The sequence below is a fragment of the Mauremys reevesii genome, linkage group 3 (assembly GCF_016161935.1).
Source record: "Mauremys reevesii isolate NIE-2019 linkage group 3, ASM1616193v1, whole genome shotgun sequence".
Taxonomy (NCBI): Eukaryota; Metazoa; Chordata; order Testudines; family Geoemydidae; genus Mauremys; species Mauremys reevesii.
The window spans coordinates 61,766,606-61,793,190 of NC_052625.1; the positions used below are offsets into that span (position 1 = coordinate 61,766,606).

Here is a 26,585-nt window from a genome sequence, read left to right on the forward strand (position 1 = left end):
AGTGAATGCACATATTAATATAAACATGAATAATTTTACAATACACAAGTTGGCTAATGTTAGCAGAATTCTAAAAAGACTTCTATGGCTTTCCTTCCATTGTTTTTGAAAGTAAGTGATTGCTTTAAAAGAATAAGTAAAATTGTTATCAGAGATACACCATAAAGCTGCTAGACTGCTTTCAGTCTACATGTACATTACCACAGGTTAATATTTTGAAAAAGATGTTTTTAAATTGAAAACTGTTGCTTTCAAAGAGTCCATAAAAGCTTCCTCAAGCAGTGGACTCCATACAGGTCCAAGATTTTCCCTGTGAAATGTATGCTTTTACACAAATATATATGATAGGGCTCTGTTTTCAAAAATTGAAAGAAAAAATCCTCAGTGTCATAATGTTTGAGAACCACTTACGTGATGTCAGCATTTGGGTGAAGACCAAAGACTTCTGGGCTATCCATGGCAGGGAGGGTCTGAATGTACTCCTGATACTGATCCAGAGTTTTGCATACTGGGATTTTATATCCAGTGTAGAAACAAAATGTGCTCTCAAACATCTTTTCACTGAACCACACCTGTGCAAAATAAAGAAAAGACACACTTAGAGAAATCAAAACTTTGGATAACTTTGCCATTTCACCCACAGATTTCAACCTTTCATTTATTTTCTTCAGTCTTCTTGGAAAGTTAGAATTCTAGTTGGGCTAAAACCAGTCATTTTACTCTAAAACAAAAATAAGGCTGTGTCATTTCAAAGTGATTCCTTCAAAACGTGAGTTCAAGTTGTGTAAATTAATTTTCTTTATTAAAAAGTGTTCATGCTCCTATTTTAAGAGGGCTATTCAAGGAAGAGAACCTCATGGGCTAAGAAGGATAATTTGTGTACTTTATCCACAAGGCAAGGCTTTTACAAGTAGAGTGTTGAGGAGATAAAAACCCACCAGAAATAAGACTTCTGACACTCTAGATGATTCTCTTCATACAATATAATTGCAATATTGACTTAAATATTCTCTGCATGAAATCTAACTATAAAAATCACAATCACATTATATATTTTAGTAAAAATGAATATTGATACAGTTGTCAGATTTTCTGTATTTTCAAGCTCTCTTACCCTTGCAAAACAATTAAGAAGACGCTTATCGTAATCATCAGTGACCCGACCTCCATATTGTACTTCTCCAATCATGTATCGTACTGTGCTCCATGATATACCCTAGATACAAATAAAATAAAATAGTGTAGTTACAATCAATATCCACCTATGGCAGTGGTGTCCAACCTGTAGGTTGGGGGACCCCTGTAGTCTCTGAGGCTCTAAATTGTGACCCTCAAGGATGACCGTGTTTAGAAGACAAAGTTTTATCACAAATTTCAAATATATTCTCTGAATCATGTCCTATAATTTTTAAACTCAAGTATTAGAATTGGTCCTGCCATGACATGGAGGCTTTGCCTCCCCCAAAACCTCCCCCCACCACCTCCTTTGCAGTCCCAAAAGCAGATTTGATGTGGTTTGGAAGGCCTTTGAACAGCTGCAGTCTCTTCCTCGTTTCTCAGCCACTCTCTCACTGGCCACCTGATGCATTGCAGAAGATGGCTATTCCATTACCTGCTTCTGTGCATTAGACCTTGGGAGCCTAAGGAGAACAGGATAGAAGTTTGCCTTTGTCAGAACCTAAAGGAATGTTCAGCAAAGGACATCTTCCCTCCCTGACTCAGCCACCCACAGCACACCAGGAGAGGGCAAAATAGGAGAAGCTGAGAAACAATAACCAGTTATAGCTCCGGCATACTCTGCCCCAATCTCATCACAGATTTGAGCATCCTGAGGATGTAGTCCATGGGAATACGGGCTGAGTAAGAACTGCAGAATTTGACGTATAGTGACTGATGAGAAAACACTTAATGCTTTTTCAATTAATTTGCAATTTTTTTTCTTACAGTTTTCATGTGGATAATAGTGTCCATACTAGACTGACTGTCCAGAATTGACATTTTGGTCACTATTTGTATGGCTGAAAGAATAAATACTCTTCACAATATAAACAGAACTATGTGAAGTAAGAAGCAATCACAGATACAGTTTACATAAATATTACTCACTTTCTTGATGTCACATTCATCTAAGTGATTCTGTATAAACTGAACGCTGGCTGTAAAATCAGCAGAGTTGAATTCATAGGGAATATTCCAACCCAAAGGGCCAAACTTGCGCCGTTCCTTAAGAATACCATTGAAAATAAATAGTCAGTCTGTTTTCTTTAAATTTACTCACTATGTTGTTTCATTATTATTTCTGGTGAAGTTAAACTGGAATTAAAGATTACAGTGAATAAATGACACAGTCCAAATACCCCATTATGCATTCCTCTGTAGCATTAATAATTAAAAATGGGTTTCAGGTGCGGCATATTGGAACAACATGTGAAAGAAAAACAACAAAAACATTTATCACTACCCATCCTAATCATCTTAATAGCCCTGGGTTTTAAAATCTCCCATGTCTCTATTGCTGGATCAGGATGATAGTGTATTATGTTAAGGACTATACTTGGCCTAATTTTCAGATGTGATGAGCACTTGCAGTTCCCATTGACTTCAATAGATTCAGCATGTCTGCCACTCAGGATATAATCTTTCTTTTTTTCTATGTATGGTCTATTTGTTAAAAGTAGTTTTAATTTTTCAGTTTCATATTATGACACTGAGTTACTCAAGTGCACTTAGATTGTCCTTTTTGCCTTAATCCCTTCTCTGATGCCTTTCGATTTATATGCCTTTCAAAATTCTTACCACTTTTACACATGGTAAGGCTGCCCATCTACCTCCCTTATGTTATCTCAGATCCTTCATTATTAATGTTTCAGGTTAGCATTGTATGCTTCTCTGTAAATGTAAGTGTAAAAGGAAAAATAGTTATATCTAAAATATGGAGAAGTAGCCCTTAAAATGAAGGCATTATAAAACACTGAACAGCCTTACATCCCTCACAACCACATTTTAAACTCCTCATGTGGTGTAGGTAGGGTGACCAGATGTCCCAATTTTATAAGGACAGTCCCGATTTTTGGGTCTTTTTCTTATATAGGCTCCATCATCCCCCACCCCCTGTCCCAATTTTTCTGGTCACTACTAGGTGTAAGCCTATGATTTGCTGACAATGTTCTTGATATGACACCTGGGAACCTCAGATATGTATTAGTCTGTTATTTTTATTCCTCTGTATGAACATGTACATTTGTGTCCTCCTTGTAAATGGCTGTTGCATGCTATTTTGCTCCTAAAAATTGTCAAAATGTAGAAGCAAGGAAATACAAGATAAAGATGGAGTTGTGGAATACTGTACTTACATTTTTAAAAATCAGTTTCAGACATAGCACATTTATTAAGCATCTCAAACAACAAAACTTGCCAGTTAGCAACAGTAAATGGGTAAAAACCTGGCCACATTGAAGTCAGTGGAAAAAAATCCTATTGATTTCAACATGCCAGTCACCTAATGTGTTGAAGTGAGGTCATGGTCAGAAAAATAAGTATGTAAAAATTGGTACCTTACTCAACAGATCTGCTGCCTATGTGTACTGAGCATTGTATATACTGACCTAACTGGAATTTTCTCTACCTGTGAAATGGATTTCTGAGAGACCACTAATCCATACTAACGGCTTCTTTTCTCTCTATGGGTGATTGATAGACAAATGACATCAATAAAATGAATTAGAAGAAAATGTTGTTAGTGCACACTGGAACCAAAAGCAATTTTCCTAGTATTAACACACTAATGGAATTGGTTAAAATAATAATCAGGTAGGTGTATGGATTACTAGTGTTAGTGAAAAATTAACTTTTTGGCAGCAAGTAGCCATAGAGTTCATGGGCTTTGCTTAGGTCAGTTGGGTCAAGACCACAAGAAAGCTTCTCTGCAACCATGCAGCTTTGCCTTTTCTCTTCATACTTTTCACAGCATTCTGAGAATGAGGGGGAAAAGAAGGGAAGGCACAGAGAACTCTGCAATTCCAAGGAACAGCCTGTGTCTATTCCTAGTTGATCCCTGTTAGTGTGGAAGAGAAGTAATTTGCAGTTGTGGCTTCTGTTAAATAAGCCTATTACTATAACTCCATGTATCATGCAAATTAGATGAAATACTTCTGGGATAATGCTACATTCCCTAGGATGCACACTGGAGTGGCTAAGCCAACCCGCTATGATTTTGAATTTCCCAAAATTCAAATATGGATTGTGCTGGGAACTGAGCATTTCTTTTCCTGTCCATTTCAAGATGGGTACCATCTTTCTGAGTATGGCTACGTTCTCAGTCCCTCATCAGTTATTGAGATAAGACCTCACCTCAAAACTGTCCGAACAGACTAGAACTGGATTCTGAAAAGTCTGTCTTGAAATGTAAACACGCCAAGTAAACAGCTTCCATTTCCAATATGCTAATATAAAGTCTTTTTTATTCACTGACCACCTGCCTTGCGTAGACCCCCGGCTTAACACTCCTCTGAAGCCTTTTCTGATACAAATTCACATAACTCTCCTGTGTATTGAGGTGAGATCCCAAAGAGACTAGAATCTTAGATGGTTCTAAAATACTCTTTTGAAGATTCATAATAAATCTCAGTAATTCATTTGTAACCACAATCTGAACCTTTGGAAGAGATTTATCATTCACCGGACAGTCATCTAAATATAGAAAAATGTGAACATCCCACTATTGCAATCAGAATCTTTGAGGAAATTTTTGAGGCTGAAAGGGAGGACAGTGTACTGAAAATTTTGGTTGTTGATCTTAAACATTGGATACTTCTGACAAATGTAGCAGTAGTTATATGGAGATATGAGTATTGCACAACTGTGGATACTAAAACTTTTCTTTGCTGTACACCTTCTTTTATACACTAAAGAAATTCCTTCTTGAATATCCTATGCTCCAAAAGCCAGTTAAGCCATTTGAGAGTCAAGACTTTTGTGAAGTCTTCTGAATGCTTGGGCACTTAAAAACAACAGCAGAGAAAGTACCTTCATTCAGCTCATCTGAAGGGAAAGGAAGAAAAGCATAGATATCTTGTAGATGCTAAATACAGTAGCATCACTCTTCTTTATAACATTTTCTGAGAAGTGAGGCACATTCTATATAGTAACAGTTAGAATGACAGAGTCCATTTGTCTAAAGGTATGTTTTTCCACTCTGAAAAAAAAGGATAATTCTGTCCCCAAAAGAATGAATGGGTTCAGAGAGCAACAGGAAATCAGTGTGGATTTACTAGGATGAGGACCTCCCAAAAGCCTTCTGACTTCTGTCCCTCTGATATTTATATATATTCCCTTAGCTGCAAATGTTAGATGTATAATGTTGGTATGACTGTCTGAAAAAATACCAGATCTAAGAAGGAAAAAAAAAAAAGAAAAGAAAAAGAAGCAAGCAGAGACACTGTCAGATGGCTGAGTAGCAGCATGCGGAAGCAATAGCTGAATCTAGAGGACACACAGTGGCTGTGGAAGAGGAAGCAACTGACACAGTGGGTTATACTGTCAGAAATTTGCAGGGAGACAGCATATTTGTGTTAAAAATAAAGTTTATCTGCCTTATTAGATCTTGCTGCTGGCTGTGTCTTTGGCTGGAAGTCTGCCCTACTACACATTTCAGACACATGAAAAAATGGTCACTAACCCTGTTCTGTAACTGTTGATCTTCAAGATGTGTCGCACATGTCCATTCCAGAGTCAGAGATTTTTTTCCTTAGCAGTACCACACCCTCTGCTGCCTCATGCTGCTGCACAGTGGTATAAAGGGCGGAGCCACCTTGACCTCCATAGTTCCTACTTACTGGACAGACTGCAATATAGTGGGGAAGGAGGGTGAGTCATGGAATGGACATGGGCAACATACCTGGGAGAACAAAAGGTACAGAACAGATTAGTAACCACTTTTTCTTCTTTTGAGAGATTGCACATGCACTTCAGGTGCATCACAAGCATCACAAGCAGTTCAATCCATCATCTCTAGACTGAGACATGACATAATGAGATACAAAGGTATGTACTGATGACCAACTGCAGCTCTACAAATGTCCTACCACTCTGTCAGTGTGGCGTTAGCAACGTTGTAGCACAAATATATGCAGGAGGAAATCCATGATGAAATTCTCTGAGTTGAGACTGGAATATCCTTCGTCCTGTCTGTGGCTGCCATGAACAATTGCGAGGATGACCTAAATGGGTTAGTCCTGTCCAAGTAAAAAGCTAAGGCTCTCCTGACATCCCAAGTATGGAGCGTCTCCTCATCTTTATGAGCATGGGGCTTAGGAAAGAAAGTTGGTAAGTATATTGCCTGATTGATGTGGAAGTGAGAGATAACTTAAGTCAGAAATTTTGGATGTAGGAGTAAATATACTTTGTCCTTATAAAAGACTGTATAATGGGGTCAGCTCTCAGGGCTTGCAATTCTACCCCTCCTCACAGAGGTGATCACTAACAAAAAGGCTACTTTCATTGAAAGATGAAGCAACTACTAGTTAGCCTGTGGTTCAAAGGGTGGAGCCATCAGCCTTGTTAATACCAGATTTAAGTCCCAAGGGAAGATAGGATCCAATACTTGGGGAAATAACCCCAGACTCCTCAAGAACGTGAGTGATATTGGATTGGAGAGAACTGAGTGATTAGCAATTGGAGGGTGGAAAGTGGAGATAGCTTCTAAATGAATGAAAACTGATAGAACTAATGGAAGGATGTTGCTATTTCAGGAGGAATAAATAGTTCAGAACATGCTGTATAGAAGACCAGACTGGTGAAACACCTTTCTGATGAGCCCACAAGTTCCAGTTCAATAGTAAATGTACCTAGTAGGTTTTCTTCTATTCATAAGGCCATTTTGTGCATCCCTTGAACAGACCCTCTTTCATGTCCCTCAACCAATTTGGAAACTCTGCTGGATACCAAGGGTGAAAACTCCTCAGCAATGGAAAGTGATGCCTCCTATCTCAGGACCGAGACACATATCAGCAATCTCTGATTCTGAAGATAAGCCTGAGTCACTTGACCTGGGATGTGTGGTAATGTTTGGTGCTGAGGACTGCTGTTGAGACTCTAGAGATGACAGTATCAAGGGGAGCACACTGGGTTTGCCTCTGGATGGCACTGGTCAAGGAGGTGAAGGAGTATCCAAAGCTGGCTATGGTACCAGAAGCTGGTCTTTACCTGTATGTAGATATGATGCAGACTGAGTTTGTTGGTACCAGGCGAGATGTCTCTTTTACTGCTGGAGATGATGATACTCAGAGGCACCCATGCTGCAGCATATGCCTCTGGGGTTATTGGTACAGAGAGGTCCCCCGTATGCTGCTGTTGTTGCATTAAAGGTGTTGATACTGCAGAATGGGTTTGTCCGCTAGCAGTAGTCAGTGTCAATCAAAGAGGCACAGATGCTGGAACTGATGATCCTGCCTGAGATCCAGTGGCATCCAGGAATGGCTCTTCTCTGAAGATACTCTACCCTGCTTCCCAGACTGTTTACTGGTTGACAGTACTAGGGTGTTGCGTCTCGGTGCCTCTCAGGCGGGCACGGACAGAGCCCAACAATCAATGTGATTGGTAGCAAAGTCATTTATTTCTCTCCAGCATGCTCTTATATACAATTATGGCAAGCAATCAAGCAATTGCTAATTGGTTAATAAGATACACACAGGCACAGCTATAACTTCATTGGATAATTGTCATCCTGTACAACCTTCTGATTTATTATCCTGTTTACGGCCTACTGGCAGATGAGAACCAGCCCAAGGCCAGCATCTCACTACACAGCTCACAGCCTAATTAGCCCGTCCTTGAAGCCTAAACACTTCAGCTTCTCACATACCCATCTGCCAAGTTCGCAAGAGATTCCCACATCTCCCCCCTTTACTCAAAATCAAAGCAAGGAAGGGCAATAGCAAAACATTCCCAACTCATAAAATCAATACTACAATCTACACAAGCCAAAACAAAAAGGCAAATAAAAACACCAGCTGCCTAACTAAACCGTAACAATATCTTCCGCAGTGCCCTGCTCTTACCTATTACATCCGTCCTCCAGATAACATAAGTGGCTCAAGGGGCCAGGAGGGTCCCGCCAAGGTGCGTGCCACACAACAGCAACGGCGGCCACACAAAATAGCAAAATACAAAAGACAAACAGCAAAAATACACAGCATGCTTAGCATTAAAACAGAACCAAAACCAAATAATATTTCCTTATTCTATAGGGCTCACCTATAACCATGCAAGTCTTAACACATAACACCAACAGCACCAAACAAAACAAAACATAAAACACGAAAAATAAAACAAAATAAAACAAATAAATGGTGTAAATTCTGCAGGGTTCCCCCCTTCTCTATTGCACACCAACCTGTGACAAATTTCTGTTACCAATTCATCCCTCATATGTCAGGTGATCAAACTGACACTGAGGAGGGGGGGTCCTAGAGAAAACACACCATAAACCACATAAAAATCTTCCCTAAAACAACACAACAACAATTCTGGCCAGAAAACAAACACCACAAGACAGAACATAGAACACAAAACATAAATTTTAACTCTATTAGTAAATGCATGGTATATTAAATACTGTGCAGCTGGCATTAATTTTCTTTAATTATCTAAAAAACAAAAACAGGTCTACCCCTACTGAGCAATAAGTCATTACTTAAAATACACAAATACCCTTATTAATTTCAGGCAAAACAGGGGAATTACTTCATCAGTTAAATCATTTACAGTAATACAGTTGCATCCTGGCTTGCTTCTGAATTCAAAGCTATTGACAGCTTAAAGTTTTTTACTTTTAACTTCTGCTTTTAAACACTGAAGAAAAACATCACCACTTATATGCCCTTAAGCCTAATACAATTTCAATTACATAGCACTACATACATTCTTCAGCTAATGCAACAAAATTGTTCATAGCCAAACAATTGCAAACTAATTTCTTTGCCTAAATTATTTACAAACATTTCAAAGACACCAAAACTTTTCTCTTTAGCATTTTTACAAAATTCAACTGCTGTTCCCTCTAGCAACCACAGGGTTAACTTTTTACTCTGCCTTAAATTACTCGCTTGTACTCCAACAACCACCTTTCTCAACTAAATCACTATTCCAAATATCCTCCTGAATATTTGAAATCCCCATGCTTGTGCTTAATTACCTTTTCTATCCACTACACCCTCAAAGGTTTCCAACCTGCTTTCCAATCTTGTTGTCTGTTGCCTGCCCGCCTGGGCCCGATCCTTTTTTCCTCTTGCTAAACCGTTCCTTTCATGGACACTAACTTATCCCACTATCAATTTAGCTAGGAGGGTGTACTTCTTAACTAGCCCCTACCCTTCTGGTATTCTGTGAACAGTCATCTGTACCTTCCCACCGTGGGGGCTACATTCTCAAGCATATAACTTTAAATACAACAACTACTTTCAGCCTATCTATTTTAATATAGGCTACATCAAATATCAAGCAGTCTTACAGCTGCCAATATCAGCACATAACACAAGATTTACAAAAATCTAATAAGGCTAACAAAAGCACTTTAAGGTACTTTGGGTCACGTAGGCCCAAAGCCATCCTCCCAAATTACCTAAATTTTTGCCTAGTTACACCAACTCCTCCCCCCTTTGAAAATACTCAAGAAACCTTTTGGCTGAGTTTTCTCAAACTTTAAAAACAAAAACCATCAAGCTCTAAAAAGCTGGGATTAAAAATAAGGGGGTAATATCATTTACAATCCAATTAGGGAGGGCAATACATACTGAAGGATTTATCCAAAACACAGGGCGCAGCCTGTAGAATAAATCCCAAAATCCAATTAATATCACATTTGTCAGCAGGAGTCCCAAATTTCTTCCTGCCAGTGTACAATTCTTTATTTCTTCACCAGGGTCAGTTCTCAATGTCCTTTTAGTCAGGAATTTCTGGACTTTGGCAATGTCAATGATGTGAGTGTTTTTTCTTCTTTTCCACCACCGTCGTGGTTCAGCTTCTACGGGGAAAATTACCAGGACATCATCCTATAGTGGTTTTGCTTCTTTCAAAAAAGATTCAATGACACAATGGGGGCTGCCAAGGGACAAGGGAGAGGTTAACCAGCAAGTCACCTTGTCCTTTTTTCCTGCTGTCCAAAAACACAATAAAGCTAGAAAGGGAAATAGGCCAATCATCAGTAGGAAAATTCTCCTGATGTGAAGGGGTCTTTTTGCAGTGAGAATCATGGGTCCAAGCAGTCAGTCTCCTGGTTCCAAGTCTCCTGGTTCCAGGGCTGCTAGGATCTTTGGGCAGCTCTTCCATACCTGTGAGAAGAGACAGCTAACACATTCCGTTAGTGCCTGGTAGGGTTTTTCAGCTCTCACAGCTTTTTGGGCCCAGTCAAGCCCCCCTTTGTCTTGGCTGTCCGCCAAGTCTTAGCTATGCCGTGTCCTTGACTGGGGCCAGAAAAGAATGAGCTGTCTTCGGTTAACTCATTCTGTTCTTTTTCCTTCCCTGCTTGGCTTCTTTTAATCTGTGCATCCTGTGTCAGAACACCCAGCTGTTGCTGCTCATACCGGAGAAGCATAACGGTTTTCCCGGCACTGTCCCAGGCTCAGACCAGCCAGCGTAGGATGCCTTCTCCAGGTTCCTGCCAAAACAACTTACTTGCTTGTAGGTCCGAACGACCTCCGGGGCCACGGCACGAGCCTCTGCCTGCGCCGTGCACTCCAACGTCTTCCCGTCCAGGGCTCGCTTCCAGCGGAGCACCTCCTCGTCCTGTGCCCGAAGGGTGGTTAGGAGGAGCCTCTCCAGCTCCCCCTCTTTCCTTAATAAGTGAGTTAGTGCAGCAGGGGAAATTCTTTCCCCCTGTCGGTTCATAATGTGCAATAAAGGCTTCTGTGTTATCTTTTCTTCAGCTGATACAGCGATACTCATAACTTAGCCGCTCTCCACTGGGCTCAGGTGCGCCTCTTTTTTCGGACGCCCTGCGGCTTCTAGCCACTCACCTCTGAGCTCAGGTGCGCCTCTCCTTTCGGACGCCCAGCAGCTTATAGCCGCTCACCTCTGAGCTCAGGTGCGCCTCTCCTTTCGGACGCCCGGGGGCTTCTCCAGCACTCCCCACCGCAGCTCCTCCGCCTGGATCAGGCCACCGACACTAGGCCACCGACACTATCATCATTCGATTCGAATCACGTCGGGGTCACCATTTGTTGCGTCTCGGTGCCTCTCAGGCGGGCACGGACAGAGCCCAACAATCAATGTGATTGGTAGCAAAGTCATTTATTTCTCTCCAGCATGCTCTTATATACAATTATGGCAAGCAATCAAGCAATTGCTAATTGGTTAATAAGATACACACAGGCACAGCTATAACTTCATTGGATAATTGTCATCCTGTACAACCTTCTGATTTATTATCCTGTTTACGGCCTACTGGCAGATGAGAACCAGCCCAAGGCCAGCATCTCACTACACAGCTCACAGCCTAATTAGCCCGTCCTTGAAGCCTAAACACTTCAGCTTCTCACATACCCATCTGCCAAGTTCGCAAGAGATTCCCACACTAGGGACCTTGATATCTTAGAGGATGAGTCCTTCAAAGTGCCCTGCTATTTCTTTTTGGTACCAGGGAAAGAGAGTGGCAATGCCTGGAGGGGCACTTCTATCTGAAGCAGAAGTGGTCGGTGCCTGCCTCAAGCAGGAAAGCTATGATGGTGGACACAGAACAGCCTCTTGGAGAAGGTGACATAACCTCAGCTCCCTAGCCTTTTTAGGCCAGAGCTTACAGATTTGGCATCTGTCTTGGAAATGACCCTCACCAAGGCACTTTAGACACTGAGAATGAGGTCACTCACTGGCATGGATTTCCTGCAGCCAGTGCAAGGCTTAAAGCTAGGAAATCAAGGCATTCCCTGGTACCAGGCATTGGCATCCAGAACAAGTGGGAACTAATAGTCCACTAAATTATGAAAAACAACCAAAATTGAAACTTAAACTAAGCTATATACAAATCCCAAACTATATACAAGAGAAGAACAATGTTACCAAAAGGGAGAACAGTAGCAAAAGCAAGCTACCATGTTCTGACCTCCAACTACAGGTGGTAAGAAGGAACTGAGTGGGTTGGGGCTGTTCTGCCATTTATACATTGCAGAGCATCATGAGGCACCACCTTGACAGGTACTGCTAAGGGAAAAATCTCCAACTCTGGTGTACTGGGCATGCAAACACCTGAAGTGGAATGGGCATGTGCAATCACTCAAAGAAGAACTTCTGTTTCTTGTAGCTGATCAGTGAAGACAGAGTTGTCAGTAAATGTCTTCATATTTTTCCTGATTTTTCAGGGATGGTTTCCAGGCATTCTGGGGGAACAGGGAGAGGTAGGCATGCCTAAAAAGAACTATACATCAATATCTGCTTCTCACTGAAGCATAGTAGAAACTGGTTCCAGTGTGCATTAAATAACACAGACCCCCTGTAGCAGGAGACTTTTCTTTCTTCTGGTTCATGTGTCTGCCTGTAAATTCAAGTGTGGAGTAAAAAGGAGGCCTTAGTATTGATTGCTAGCTACACACGACAAATACATTTTATCTCACTTTAATCCCATTTACACAGCAAAGCCAAAGTAGCTATGGGAGAATTCTTAGGGGAGGGACGGGACTTCCTCTTTCGCTGCATGGGCTGCACCCAGAGCTGGGTCAGACCCACCTCTTTGAACCTTCCCTGGCTGCAGGAAGCACTGCACCCCATCCCACCCCTACTTCCTGCTCCCATTGCACCCGCAGTGGGAGGAGTCACTGCTGGAGGAGCTGTACCCCTATCCACTCAACCTCCATGCACCTGGACTCAAAGAAAGGGCACCAAAATACAAGTTCACCCAGGGCACCATTTTCCCTAAGGCCGGCCCTGCTGCCCATTGTAGTCAGTATAAAAGAACTAGTCCTAGGGGATTAGATTGCAAAGGCAATTTGTTAAAATACATCAAGCTTTCACCTTCATGTCACTAATATGAATTTGACCTTAGATCACTTGTGACAAAAAGAAGTTAGCCTATGTAACAAACTGGTAGTCTCAGATTAGCTTATAGTGGACAGGTATTCACCCAGCAAAAAACTATGGTCTACACTGTCAACAAGAATACTGATTTTTGTCAATCTCAGATAGGAAATTATGGATTTTGTCACACTCCTAGAGATGGTCCCTCTGCGGTCAGGGCTGAGATACGCTGCAAAGTGATTTGCACTGCCACTGCTTAAACTAATGTAATGTACACAATGAGAGGCCTTTATGAAGGTATAAATTACACCAATTTAAACTAATTCTTGCCTCCCTTGGATTTAGATTCACCTCTAAGTGTGACTACAGTGATGTTTAGAATAGAAAATCATGTCATAACCTCAGAGGCAAAGTTCCAGGTTCCAAAACCATCAACTCCCCAAAAGTGTAAATGAATGAGGATGGGGCAGAGAAGAAAATTACAGCAAAGAGAGAGGACAATTCCAGGGTTACAAATCACAAGATTTCAGATTAAGTAGAGTATTGATTTTGAGCAGAGCCTAAACAGAGCCCAGTAAGCACTTTCTCTTTCTAACAGTTGAGACTTTTAGAGCTTAAAGGGAAATAAGACATTTCTTTTCTGCTAGCAATTTCTCTCTGAATTCATTACTCATGGACTAATGCACCCCACCTGTGGAATTCAGAGGTGGCCCAATATTGTGCTGGAGGCTCCAGGACTAAGCTCTGCTCTTCAGCTCAGGCCACCAGAAGAGTTCTTCCACAGCTATAGAAACACTCCAGCAACCAATTATTAGCATTAAAACAACTTGATATAATGTATTAAATTACCCTTATGATAATTTCTCCCTTTAGAGAAGAACCCTTTTAGAGAAAATTTTCAATGTATAGTCATGTTATTTACAAGACTACCAGAGTGGACTGAATTTGAAGAGAGGCTGCTAAGAGAAAGAAAATCATCAGCTAAGGAATTTCTAATTCCGTTGCACAGTTTCTCTCCTCATTCATTACTCAGGGGAAGTAGTGAGTAGTGAATCTCAGAAGTAGGGAAGGAATGTATAAGCAGAGTTTAATTATTACAGTAGAATAATATGCAGCAATGGAAGTTTCTCCCATATAAAACAAGAGCTTTATAAACTAAGACACTATGTGGGAATCAACCCAGTAGCATTTTCCTACAAAAGGATGCCATTGCAGAGGAATGGAAACTTACTTTGCAAGTATTCCTCAGATGAGGCTCATACACTTTCCCACTAGTACCTCTGTGAATAGTTTCCCAGATGCCTGGCATGCCAACTGGTGCTGGGTTTTTACATCTTGCCTGCAGCAGCCTTGAGGCCCTAAGACCTTGCAATTTTGGAATGAGATGAACATATGTACTCGATATGCTTAAGATATATCTTTAGAGCTATAGGAATGCCCATTTATGCCACAACCTTCCAAGAGTTAGACAGCAATGATGGGAGAACTATTTCCCAGGATTTGCAGAAAGAGGAACTTATCTTGAACTGAAAGGTTTCTGGAGCTACAAGAATAACCTTTTCCACATGACAAAGGCAGTGTTAATGGTTGTATGGACATAGGAACTAATTCCAAAACTTGCCTTTCGGAAGTCATGGTAACCAGAAAGGCCAGCCACAGGGTTGTCTAATTGGTCGATGTGATTAAACTTAACACATGACACTTATATGGAAGATCTAGTTTGCCTGGCTAGAAAATGCTGCTATGGCTGGTACCCACATTTCTACAGTGCTTGGTTACAGGATTCCAGCCAAATGTCCTGTAGAACTCTAGTGTATCTGAGATTACCAGACTTTTGGGATTATTATAATATTTCTATCACAATAGTATCTAGAGGTCAGGTTCCCATTGTGCTGGGCACAGCACAAAGAGGCAGTCTCTGCCCCAAAGACCTTTCTGTTTCCACTTATACCAGAAATGTAAATTTGATCAGATCAGTAAATGAAATTTCCTGGTTGAATTTTGTCTGGATACCAAACTGTATCAGAGGTTATCGGAGAATCCATGCTGTTAACTGTAGGTGTTCCCGGTCTGATGAAGAAGTCCATGCTCCAAGAGGTCCAGTGTTTTCTGCAGATAATGTGGCATCCTTGGCTATCTAGCAAGTACTAAAGGCCTTCTGGGCCAGTGAAGGGCTAGGAGGAGGACCACAAACTCTCCCTTTTACTCTCTTCTATGTCCTTTTGGTGAGCTGTCTTGAAAGGCTGTAAATTCTTCTGTACCCAGGAAATTATTTCCACTGCCATGAGAAGCTTTGACCTCTGGTTACATCCTGGTTTTAGAAGGTATATAAACCTTTGCAAGTACCATAATTGCTCACTATATGGTTTCTTACACTTTCCATTGATGCAGATGGTACTGGTTACTGTCACAGAGAGGATACTGGACTCAGTGGAACCATTGGTTCAAACCCATATGGGCATGTTTGTGGATTTTGCTTTCTCCCTCTGCTCCCTTAAAGTACACCCTGACAGAGGTGTTGAAATGAACTGAAAGGATGTGTACAATGAGATTTTGGAAATTTGTCTTCCAGGGATTCTTGCTTCCACAGTGAGTATGCAAGGATCCAGAGTCAAAGTTGGATTTTTTTAACTTACCTACCCAAAAAGAGGCACTGGATGTTATCCAAGAATGACACATAATTTTGCATTGCATCAAGTTCATGGTTCTACATCCTCAGAAATAATTTCAGCAGGTGCATTTTGAGAAACCCACTTGGAGCAGATGAAGCTGAAGCATGGCACCAGCAATCCTAGCCACTGGAAATAATTGGCTAGTGATGGCCTCTCAGAAAATGATTGATGCAATGAAGGTTTTGATCTTTGCTAATCTTTATCATAATGGTAAAATTATGGCCAGATCTATGTCTATTTTGATATCTGGGTGAACAATTCTTCATATTGGAATAAAAAACTCTTGATTTTGAAGAAGTGGTGGCTATGAATCCTTTCCAGCAGCTGTTCATTTATGAAGATGTCTGTTTCTCTGGACAGCATACTGATTGGCATGTTATCTACGCATGGGTGTAGATGTGTAACATGAAACCAGTGCCTTGCTGTGACAACCACCAGCCACTTAAGTTTCTTGGTGCAAAGAGTGGATCAGAAGACAGACTCTTACACAGCAGTAGGGTGCTCTTCTACACAAATGCTCTTTGTCTTTGTCATGCTGAGGATGTTTTTGGTTTGGAGGAAAATGTACTTCTGTTTCTTTGGAAGCATTTGCTCCAGATTTTTCCCTCTGCCAGAGTAACAGTCCCTTCTTGAATTCCCTGGGTGTCGGTAGCAACCAATGGATTGCTGCGCTAGCTTCGACAGTGAGGGATGAGGCTTTTCTGCAATCTCAGTTAGTAATTTCTCTAATGTTTTTGGCAATAGCTGCTCACCTGCAAGTGTGAGTAGGACAATATATAAATTTAAGATGAGTGATGTCTGTTCATGGGCGTAATAGCTTACTTGTAGCCACCAAGTTGGAATCCACTGCTCATTACAAATCACATTAAGGGTTTGACCAGGACAGAACATGAGACATGTCACTTCAAGCAAGGATCATACCTCTCTAGACAATGAGCCACTTGTTTGCCACAAAGTAGGTTTTCCTTACTAAATATATGAAAAAAACTCTTTCACCTGAAAGGCTAAAGTTGAGTCTTTGAAACTGCTGTGCAGTGTGTCATCAGTCCTATGGTCTATGGTGTCTTTTGGAATGAAGTCCTTTCTGAAAGTGTGACTATGCCTTTCACTGGTGGAGCTACTGTTGCATTAATCTTACACTCCCAAAATTTATAAAATTTGTTTTAGTTTAACATTTGGATTAATCAGGTGCCCTTGTTTGGAGCTTATGATGCCCTCAGAGGAAGCATCAACAGGAAATCATGTATCTGATAATGTTTGACACGGAATTCCTTGCAAACCATTGACATTCTGTCCTGGAAAAGTCCTGTGGGTTTAATTTTTTTTATTCGTATGTGTGGTATTTCTTCCCCTGGCTGTTTACAGGGGGTGAGGTAATGTACTATTCATCCTGGCATGGGGACTACACATTCAGAAAAGGGGTACTGGTACACATACCTTGATTGTAGAAGTATCTTGGTAGATATCCCCAGGAGCCTGAAAGGTTGCCTGCCTGCTCCCACAGGCTGGTTAGCACACAAATAAGTACAGTAAGAACAATCTAGTACAACTCAGGGCTTTACTCAGTAAATAAGGATAATTTTGAACATGGAAAGGGATTTCTCACTTACCTCCCTGTAATCCCACGATGATGCTCCTTCATAGGGAGTGGAATCTCATGTGTCTCTGTTTTGGTCACAAACTGCGTGAAGTGCTCCTAAGGCTTTAATGTGGAGCCAGCCTATGATGTACAGGAGGAGTGGAGACAGAGACCCTTTCTCACCTTTCAGAGTTTGAGCCCCTTGGCAGAGGGTTTATGGCTGATGATCCAAAGACACAACACTCATTCTGCTGCTGCCTCAAATCTGAGCTTCCTCCCAAGCAGAGTGAGGGTCCGTAAATTGAAAGCCAGAAAGGCTAAATTTCCAGTAACCTGCAGTCTGAAGCAGACCTCCACAGGAGGAATGGGCTTCTTTGCATGCCCAGACAAGTTGTGGAGGCTTGTGGGTGGAGCAGGAACTGACACACAGCACTGTGAGAGAGATTCTGGAGAATAGCCCCAGCTAATACTGCCTCAGAGGATGGAGGCAGCAAAGGAGAAGGGATCAAACCCCTGAATCTCACTGCCTTGCGATGGACACACTTGCTTTAGCCTTTTTGGGCATCTCTGGGATTTTCAGGCCTTATCCCTCAGTATCATGAAAATCCCCCGATTCATACTGGGAGGAAGGGGAGATATGTAGGATCCCTGCTTCTTTCCCCAGGGACCTGAGGACCCACGCCAGTACCTGTGATGTGGGCATGGAGTCTCTGGGTCCTTTTAGGATCCTCCTTCCCCTCCAGCCCCAAGTCTGTTGTGGGACTTAACTTCCTCCTCATCCTTTAGATTCCATCCCAAAAGCTCAGAAGCTGATGATAGGGCTTTTCTGTACTGGAGTGATGGCTCTTCAGGGCAGGGTGAGGACTCGACATGCTGATTGGAATGTGAGCCCCCATGCCCTGACAGTGCAAAGGTCAGCTCACTGGCAACAGGCAGGACATTATTCACCCGCTGTAGAGCCTGTAAGTGCTGCCTCGCTTAGGGAACACTGCTTTAAATGAGGTATTTGCAGGACAGTTCTGCCATGCCAGAGTGGGGGCAGGGGAATCTGGCTGGGAAATGCTGCAGCAGCAGATCCAGGTGGTTGAAACAACCAAGCTGCTATTTACCTTATCCATGGGAGGAAGAGGAGGAAGATTATAAATCACAACTGCACAAAAATGAATACAAGTAAAGATTTAAAAACAAAATGATTGGGAGAAACTGAACGCCCACTTGTTCCACCACTGGAAGTAGAAAATCTGGTGGCCTGAGCTGAAAGGTGGACAGGGCCAGCTCCAGGCACCAGCGGAGGAAACACATGCCTGGGGTGGCACATGCTAAGCAGGGGCGGCTTTAGGAATTTGGCCGCCCCAAACACGCCAGTCCCGCGGCTCCGGGGGACCTCTTGCAGACGTGCCTGAGCCGTGGGACCAGCGGACCATCCGCAGTCATTCCTGCGGGAGGTCCGCCGGAGCCGCCTGCCGCCCTCCCGGCAAAATGCCACCCCAAGCGCGCACTTGGCGCGCTGGGGTCTAGAGCCAGCCCTGATGCTAAGGGGCGGCATTCCATCCATTCTTGGGGTGGCACAGTCCGGGCGGCTTTTTTTTTTTTTTTTTTGCTTCGGCAGTTTGGGCAGCAGTCTGAGTGGCCATTTTATTTATTTTATTTATTTATTTTTTGCGTTGGGTGGCAAAAATGATAGAGCGGACCTGAAGGTGGAGCTTCATCTTGGTGCTTCTAGCAACAGCATTGGACTGCTTCTGAATTCCACAGGTTGGGGCATTAGCCTGCGAGTAATGAATGAGGAGATAAGCTATGCAACAGAAAAAGAGAGGCCTAAAATAGGAGGACTAAGATACTTGCTCTATACTTCCATGTGAAAGAGCAAAATATTGAGGAGAAAGAGAATATTGGAAGGTTGATCCTTATTTGCAATGTCTGACAGTTCTTTTTGCCTACTTACTTCCTAATAGGTGGAGATATACTGACTGCCAGGATACCTTCTGTTTTAAGATGCAGAAGAGGAAACGTGCACCAGGAAAGTTAAAACATCAAACTGAACTTGTGGGGATGGGGGTTTGATAATCTATTTAAAAATACAGCTACATTTTTCAGCATAATTAGTTATGTAATTGAACAGTCAAGTTTAAGTTATGCTTTTGTTTACTGAGTTATGATTTATTTAAAAGGACTAATGCTTTTTCTGAATGTCTCAGAAATCACATAATTTGGTGATAGACTTTCATTTGAAATAATCCTATTTATTGAAAAAAAGGACAAGCAAGAGGAAGGCATTTTCCTTTATCTTGATATTTTATATATGTGACTTTCAGAGGTTTCACTTTTAAAAACTTATTTTTAATATTAACAATTAAAGAAGTTTTGTGGAGAAAATGTTCACATTTTAATCTAATCAGCATCTGTATTGAAGCCTCACAAAAAGGGTTTCCATAGTTGTTTACAATTCTACTTTCAGTAAATCTAGAATCACTCCATTGACTAGAGTCACTCCGGATTTTTGCAGTGTAACTTGGAGCAGAACTTGCCCTGTGTTTTAGGTTGCAGGGACAGGTGTTTGAATTAAGGACTGAAAGAACAGTTAGATACCACTGAAACTATGAAATAAGCAAATAATCTCAATGAACAATTGGGGATGCAAACAATTTTCCTTCTAGTCTTCTAATGTCAGATATTATTTAGTATGAGGAAATAAGACAGTATTAACCCTTAATACTTTATGAATGAGTATAATGATTCTTAGTAAATTTCCCTGAATTACTGAGAACAGTATACTTATCTATGGAACCTTTGTCACTGAGGGGTGGGGATCAGGAGATGGTGAGTTTAAATGCAGACCAGTGACTATATAAGTATGGTGACTGATACTCTTTAAATACCTCATCTGGATGGATGAATAGCTACAGTATTACCAAAACGTTCCTGCTGGCCGAATAGGTCTGGGATACTCCAGCACTACAAGTACAGTATCTCCATGAGGCAGCATGCAGCATAGCTTGCTCATTCACTATTCATATGAGCTGGAAGAGGAGTGAGGAGCAAATATGTGCATAAACATGCCTCACTAGGGGGGACCTTTACAAACTGAGGTCATGTGCCACAGCAAGAAGATCAGCAGCTTAGCTGTGTTCTACACTACAAATTTATGTTGGTATAACTATGTCGTTCAGGGGTGTGGAAAATCCACACCCCTGAAGGATGCAGTTATACCGACAGAACTCCCAGTGTAGACACCACTATGTCCGTGGGAGGGCTTCTCCCCTCAACATAGCTACCACCTATCGGAGGTGGAGTACCTACGCCAATGGGAGGTAGGCAGAGTCTTCACTAAATGCTATAGAGGTGCAGCTGCACCGCTGCAGCACTGTAAGTGTAGACAAGTCCTTAGAAGAGGCCTGAAGGTTTAATTAATGTTTGTAAAGTGCTTTGAGATCTGTGGATAAAAGGATCTATATTCAGAAAGCGAAAAACGTTAGTATATAAATCTCATGACTACCATATCTTTAAATTACACAATGTGGGCCGAGTCCTACTCACACTGAAGTCAGCGGAGGAAAATGTCCATTGACATTAATAAAAGCAAAAGGTTCTAAAGTCTCAGAATATCAAATCTGCCTGTAACTTAAAAGAGACTAAATCAGTAAGGTACATCTGAAAAGGAGTCCCCAGTCCTGCAATATAATGCACATGGAACATGAAATAAGAGACTTTCATATTACAATAAAGATACAAATATCTACGTTTATCAGGAACCCCAGTGAAAAAAACTCCACTTAACATGAAGTTGGATGCAAAACCTATATGAAATACCTGTACAGTGGAATGTAGGAAAGCTACAGTGTAAAGCAGAGGTTTCCACATAGGCATATTGCTGACATCTAGCAGGTCTTGATTAATTCCTGAAAATGTTCTTTTCAAACCTGCACGTACACCCTGGGGAGGTTCATTTGTGAACTTGATAGAAATCTGTCATGTAAAAATGGTGAAACAATTAGATTTACTCTCTTAAAATAAAACAAGGGTTTATCTACAATGGGGTGGGCAAACTTTTTAGCCCGAGGGCCACATCTGGGTATGGAAATTGTATGGCGGGCCATGAATGCTCACAAAATTGGGGGTTGGGGTGCAGGAGGGTGTGAGGGCTCTGGCTGGAGGTGTGGGCTCTGGGGTGGGGCTGGGGATGAGGAGTTGGGAGGAGGGTGCTCCAGGCTGGGACTGAGGGGTTCGGAGGGCGGGAGAGGGATCAGGGCTGGGGCAGGGGGGTGGGGAACAGGAGAGGGTGGGTGGGAAGACTCTGGGTGGTGCTTACCTCAAACAGATCCCAGAAACAGCGGCATGTCCCCTCTCTGGCTCCTACGAGGAGGCGTGGCCAGGCGGCTCTGCGTGCTGCCCTGTGCGCAGGTGCTGCCCCTGCAGCTCCCATTGGCTGCAGTTCCTGGCCAATGGGAGCTGTGGGGATGGCGCTTGGGGTGGGGGCAGTGTGTGGAGCTCTCTGGCTGCCCCTATGCATAGGAGCCAGCAGGGGGACATGCTACTGTTTCTGGGAGCTGTGCAGAGTGGGGCAAGACCCCGATCCCACTCCCTGGCTGGTGCGCTGGAGCAGAGCAAACCCCAGACCCCACTTCCCGGCGGGAACTCGAGGGCTGGATTAAAACATCCGGATGGGGGTCCAGGGCTGTAGTTTGCCCACCTCTGATCTAAAATATTGCAATTTGTAAATTTACGAGTCATACAATCAAGAGATGTGTAGCTTAAATACAGCTGATCAGAAACTACACAAAACTAATGTATATTGGAACCAGTAAATTAAAGTCCTAGGATATACAGTATTTTTAAAATGTTAACATGTGACTTTTGAGAATGCTTCAGATTTTGCAATGTAACTTCCATTCCAGTGCCATATTTTTAGCTTCAAACTTTGTTTTACTAATTATTTTATTTTCATATACCTAATTTATCTAAATTCACTTAATGATATTAGGTCTGACTAAGTATTTGAACAAACCTGTAGCAGTGTAATTGGGAACTTGTCATGTGGCTCAGTGGTTATCCAAACTCGAAAGGTCTCATCAGGAATCTCTGCAGTAACAACTGTTTCCAGTAGTTCATCCATGAAATCCAGGCCTAGGTGACAGTTTTGAAGTAACACCCAGCCCCCCTGTATAAGAATAATTTATGAAATAATTTTTAGTCAGTAAAGCATATTGTGATTTAAAAAAAAGAAAAACACCATGTTTATGTTAGAATCAGATTTGGTCACATGCATCTAATTACTCTGAGTTTGTGGAGGTTTGGTATGTTTTTTGGCTACATAGTATCATTTAATTTGGATAGTGACATAGATGTAACAGCTAGCAAAAATAAATTTGAAGTTATTTTCATATGCTATAGTTCAGACAGAAAACGGGAAATAACTGGACACAATGTGAAAGTAAAGTAGCAGTGCCATCAAGTGGCAAAAGTAAATAACAGAAAGCCAAACCCAGCATTCCTTAACCCAGGAAAACTTCTATTGACTGAACTGCATTATCAGTTCAAAAAGACTCCAAAGAGTGAAAATATTCCAGTTGAAACCCAACACACACATCTTTTCTTTTTATTTATTTGTAAGTTAAAGAGTCTAATCTCACTGTAGAGAGGATGAGGGGAGATTAAACCTTTTCATTGATAACCTAAAGTTAATCTCCAATAAGCAGATTTGGGTGAAATTCAGCCTTGTGCAGAAGGTTGCCCAAATCCTATGGATCCCTTAAGTACCACATATGCTGTATTTTGAGGGTTGGCCTTGTACACTGGAGTGATTTTCTTCTATTTGTGAATTGAAATAATCAGTCTTTTCAGCCTCACCTGTGTTATTGTTAAGATGAAAAAGAAGCCCAGTACAAATATTGGAGACTATTACATTAATTCCAGTGACCTACATGGGTTTTATTGCAATTTATAATATTATAGTTGCTATTTTGTGTTAGTTCATTTACATACAAATGAACATTTGATGAATAAATTTAATTAAAATATTTCTATAACCATTTCATATATTTTGGTCAACTGAAATACAGTGAAAATAATTATATATATTTATTTTCTTTTATACAATCTCTACTAGTTTGGGAGGAAGATGCTTAATTAAACTCTGTCACTCTTCTAAATTATTATTATGTATTTATTATTTGTATTACTGTAGCATCTAGGACCCCTAGTCATGGACTAGGCGCTATACAAACAGACACAAAAAAGATGGTCCCTTCCCTAGATAAAACTGGGTTGATTTTCAGAAGTTTTCTATTGCTATTACTGATTTTCTGTATCTAGTGCTGCATTGTGTTTTCAGCATTGGATAAAATACACTAAACTGATGTGGGACTTTTTATATTTCTGACCTTGAGATGAGAATATAAAACCCAGAGTCAATTTTACACAGAAACTCTAGCTCTAGGACACAAGGGTATGGGTATAAAGGACATAAAAAACCAACACAGAACCTTAACTGGCATTTCAGTGTTCTTTCATACCTGCTGCATTGACGTCTGAGTTAGCTTGCGTGCATGAACTTCTTGTCCCTGACCCATAGAGATAGTCCTACATTCTATAACAGATGGACCAGCATGTTGTTAATGAATGTATATATGCTAGCTTCTTCAACTAAGAACAAGTGAAATTAAAATGATTAATTCAAAGTGATATTGGGAAAAATTCCTGAAAGATGTAATGAAGCACTATTTTAATATACAAATATATACATTTTATTCCTATTTATTCAGTTGGTATACCTTCAATATTTAATTATTTCTCAATATGAGCGTAATTTTCTATAAATATTAAAAGTCTAATGAAGCACTTGAAACTGTATATTCAACAGGCATACTATTTATTTATAAGGGAATAAATATGGCTCATATTACTGTTGTCAATGGGAATTTGAACACAATAGTTTCTCCTAATTACATGCAAAGCACAATTTTCAAGAAGTTTAGATGTGCAACTAGCAACAAAATTTGCAGGCAAAATTATAACTGTCCACACAAATCAAGTAACTGCACATTCTAATGTGACTAATTAGCATAAATGTATTTAACCACTTGTGCATGCAACTACTCAATTTGTATGTACAATATCGCAAATATTGCAGACACAATATATGCACAAAGTCTAGAATTTTTTTTAAAGTTCCTTTTTGTTACAGAAATAATTTCATAAAAATAAACAAATGACCACTTATCTTGCTATCTGCAGCAAGAAATATTTAGAATAGTACAATCAAGAGGCAGCACTTTCAGCTGTTATGCAAACTCAAGGGCTTGTCTACATGCAATGTTACTGCGCAGCAAACCAGGGTGTTAATCTATAGAGCACTAGCTTGCCACACAGTAACGTCCCGTGTAGAAATGGCTATTGCGCACTAAAACTTCTGCATAGCGTGCTTTGATGTACGGCTGTTTGAAATGGTAGTACATCAAAGTCCACTACAGAAAAGACGGTTACTCACCTTTGTAACTGTTGTTCTTTGAGATGTGTTGCTCATATCCACTCCAATTAAGTGTGCGCGTGCCGCATGCACGATCGTCGGAAGATTTTTACCCTAGCATCACTCGGTGGGTCGGCTCTGGCGCCCCCTGGAGTGGCGCCCTTATGGCACCGGATATATGCCGCGGCCGACCCAGAGCCCCCTCAGCTCCTTCTTGCTGGCTACTCTGACAGAGGGGAAGGAGGGCGGGTTTGGAATGGATATGAGTGCTTGCTCATATTGATTCCAATTAGGTGACTCCCAAGCCTTACCTAGGCGGAGGGGTTGGAGTGAGATGTCGCAGAACAAAGGACCGCTGAACCAAATGCCGCATCATCTCTGGACTGCTGCACTATGGCATTGTGGGAAGCAAAGGTATGTACCGATGACCAAGTTGCTGCCCTACAGATCTCCTGTATGGGTACATGAGCCAGGAAGGCAGAGGACAAAGCTTCAGCCTGAGTAGAGTGGGCGATAAGTGTAGTTGGGACACCAGCCAAGTCATAGCACACACAGATGCATTATGTGATCCAGGACGAGATGCGCTGGGTGGAGACTGGGAGGCCCTTCATCTGGTCTGCCACAGCTACGAACAGCTGGGTCGTCTTCCTAAAAGGTTTTGTTTGCACAATGTAAAAGGCAAGGGCCCTGCGAACATCTAGGGAGTGAAGCTGTTGTTCTCATCAAGAAGCATGCGGCTTCGGATAGAAGACCGGAAGGAAGATGTGTTGGTTGACATGGAAGGCAGACACCATCTTAGGAAGAAAGGTGGGGTGTGGTCGCAGCTGTACCCTGTCCTTATGAAACACCATATATGGTGGTTCCGATGTGAGTGCCCTGAGCTCAGACACTTGCCTCGCCAAGATGATAGCAACGAGGAAGGCTGTCTTCCAGGAAAGGTACAGGAGTGAGCAGGTAGCCATTGGCTCGAACGAGGAACCCATGAGCCTGGAGAGGACCAGGTTAAGATCCCACCTAGGGGCTGGTTGTCTAATTCGTGGGAACAGGCACTCCATCCCCCTGATAAATCTAGTGACCATGGGATTGGAGAAGATAGAACGCCCGTTTTCACCCAGTGGAAAGCTGAAATAGCTGCCAGGTGCACTCTAATGGATGATATTGTCAAGTCCTGCTGCTTTAAGGACAGGAGGTAGTCCAAGATGATAGGCACTGATGCCTATATGACTCTGAGCACACCAGCAGGAAAAATGCTTCCATTTGGCTAGATACATGGACCTGGTAGAGGGCTTCCTGCTACCCAAAAGGACCTGTTGTACCAAGCGAGAGCAGCACAGCTCAGATCGAGTTAGTCATGCAGCATCCACGCTGTGAGGTGGAGAGATTGCAGGTCGGGGTGACAGAGCCATCCGTGGTCTTGAGTGATCAGGTCTGGCCACAGCAGGAGTGGAATTGGAATGTCTACTGATAGCTCCAGGAGAGTGGTATACCAGTGCTGTCTGGGCCATGCCAGGGCGACCAGAATCAGACGGGCTCTGTCCCTGCGCAGTTTGAGCAGGATCCTACGGGAATGAAGGAAATGGAGGAAAGGCGTAGCACAGGTGAGACTTCCACTGTATTAGGAAGGCATCTGACAGGGAACCAGGGGAGCATCCTTGGAGAGAGCAGAACACCTGACATTTCCAATTCTCGCGAGATACGAATAGGTCTATCGGGAAAAACCCACTTCCGGAAGACGGAGTGGATGACACCCGAACGAACTGACCACTCGTGAGCCAGGAATGATGTGCTAAGGAGTTCTGGACTCCCGGGAGAAAGGACACCACCAGATGGATCGAGTGGGCTATGCAGAATTCCTACAGACAAATGG

General features: G+C 41.9%; 1 protein-coding gene across 17 annotated transcripts in view; it reads right to left on the reverse strand.

Annotated features, from left to right (window-relative positions):
* DNAH8 (dynein axonemal heavy chain 8) overlaps positions 1-26,585 on the reverse strand; it is a 556,010-nt gene that overhangs the window by 17,458 nt on the left and 511,967 nt on the right. For all 17 annotated transcript variants that reach the window (XM_039529004.1, XM_039529011.1, XM_039529005.1 and 14 more), the window contains 6 exons: positions 23,766-23,839; positions 22,259-22,411; positions 21,064-21,219; positions 2,107-2,223; positions 1,115-1,216; positions 412-572 (listed from right to left, as the gene is read on the reverse strand). In XM_039529004.1, coding sequence (XP_039384938.1) covers positions 412-572; positions 1,115-1,216; positions 2,107-2,223; positions 21,064-21,219; positions 22,259-22,411; positions 23,766-23,839 — 763 coding nt within the window. The remainder of the gene's footprint in view (positions 1-411; positions 573-1,114; positions 1,217-2,106; positions 2,224-21,063; positions 21,220-22,258; positions 22,412-23,765; positions 23,840-26,585) is intronic.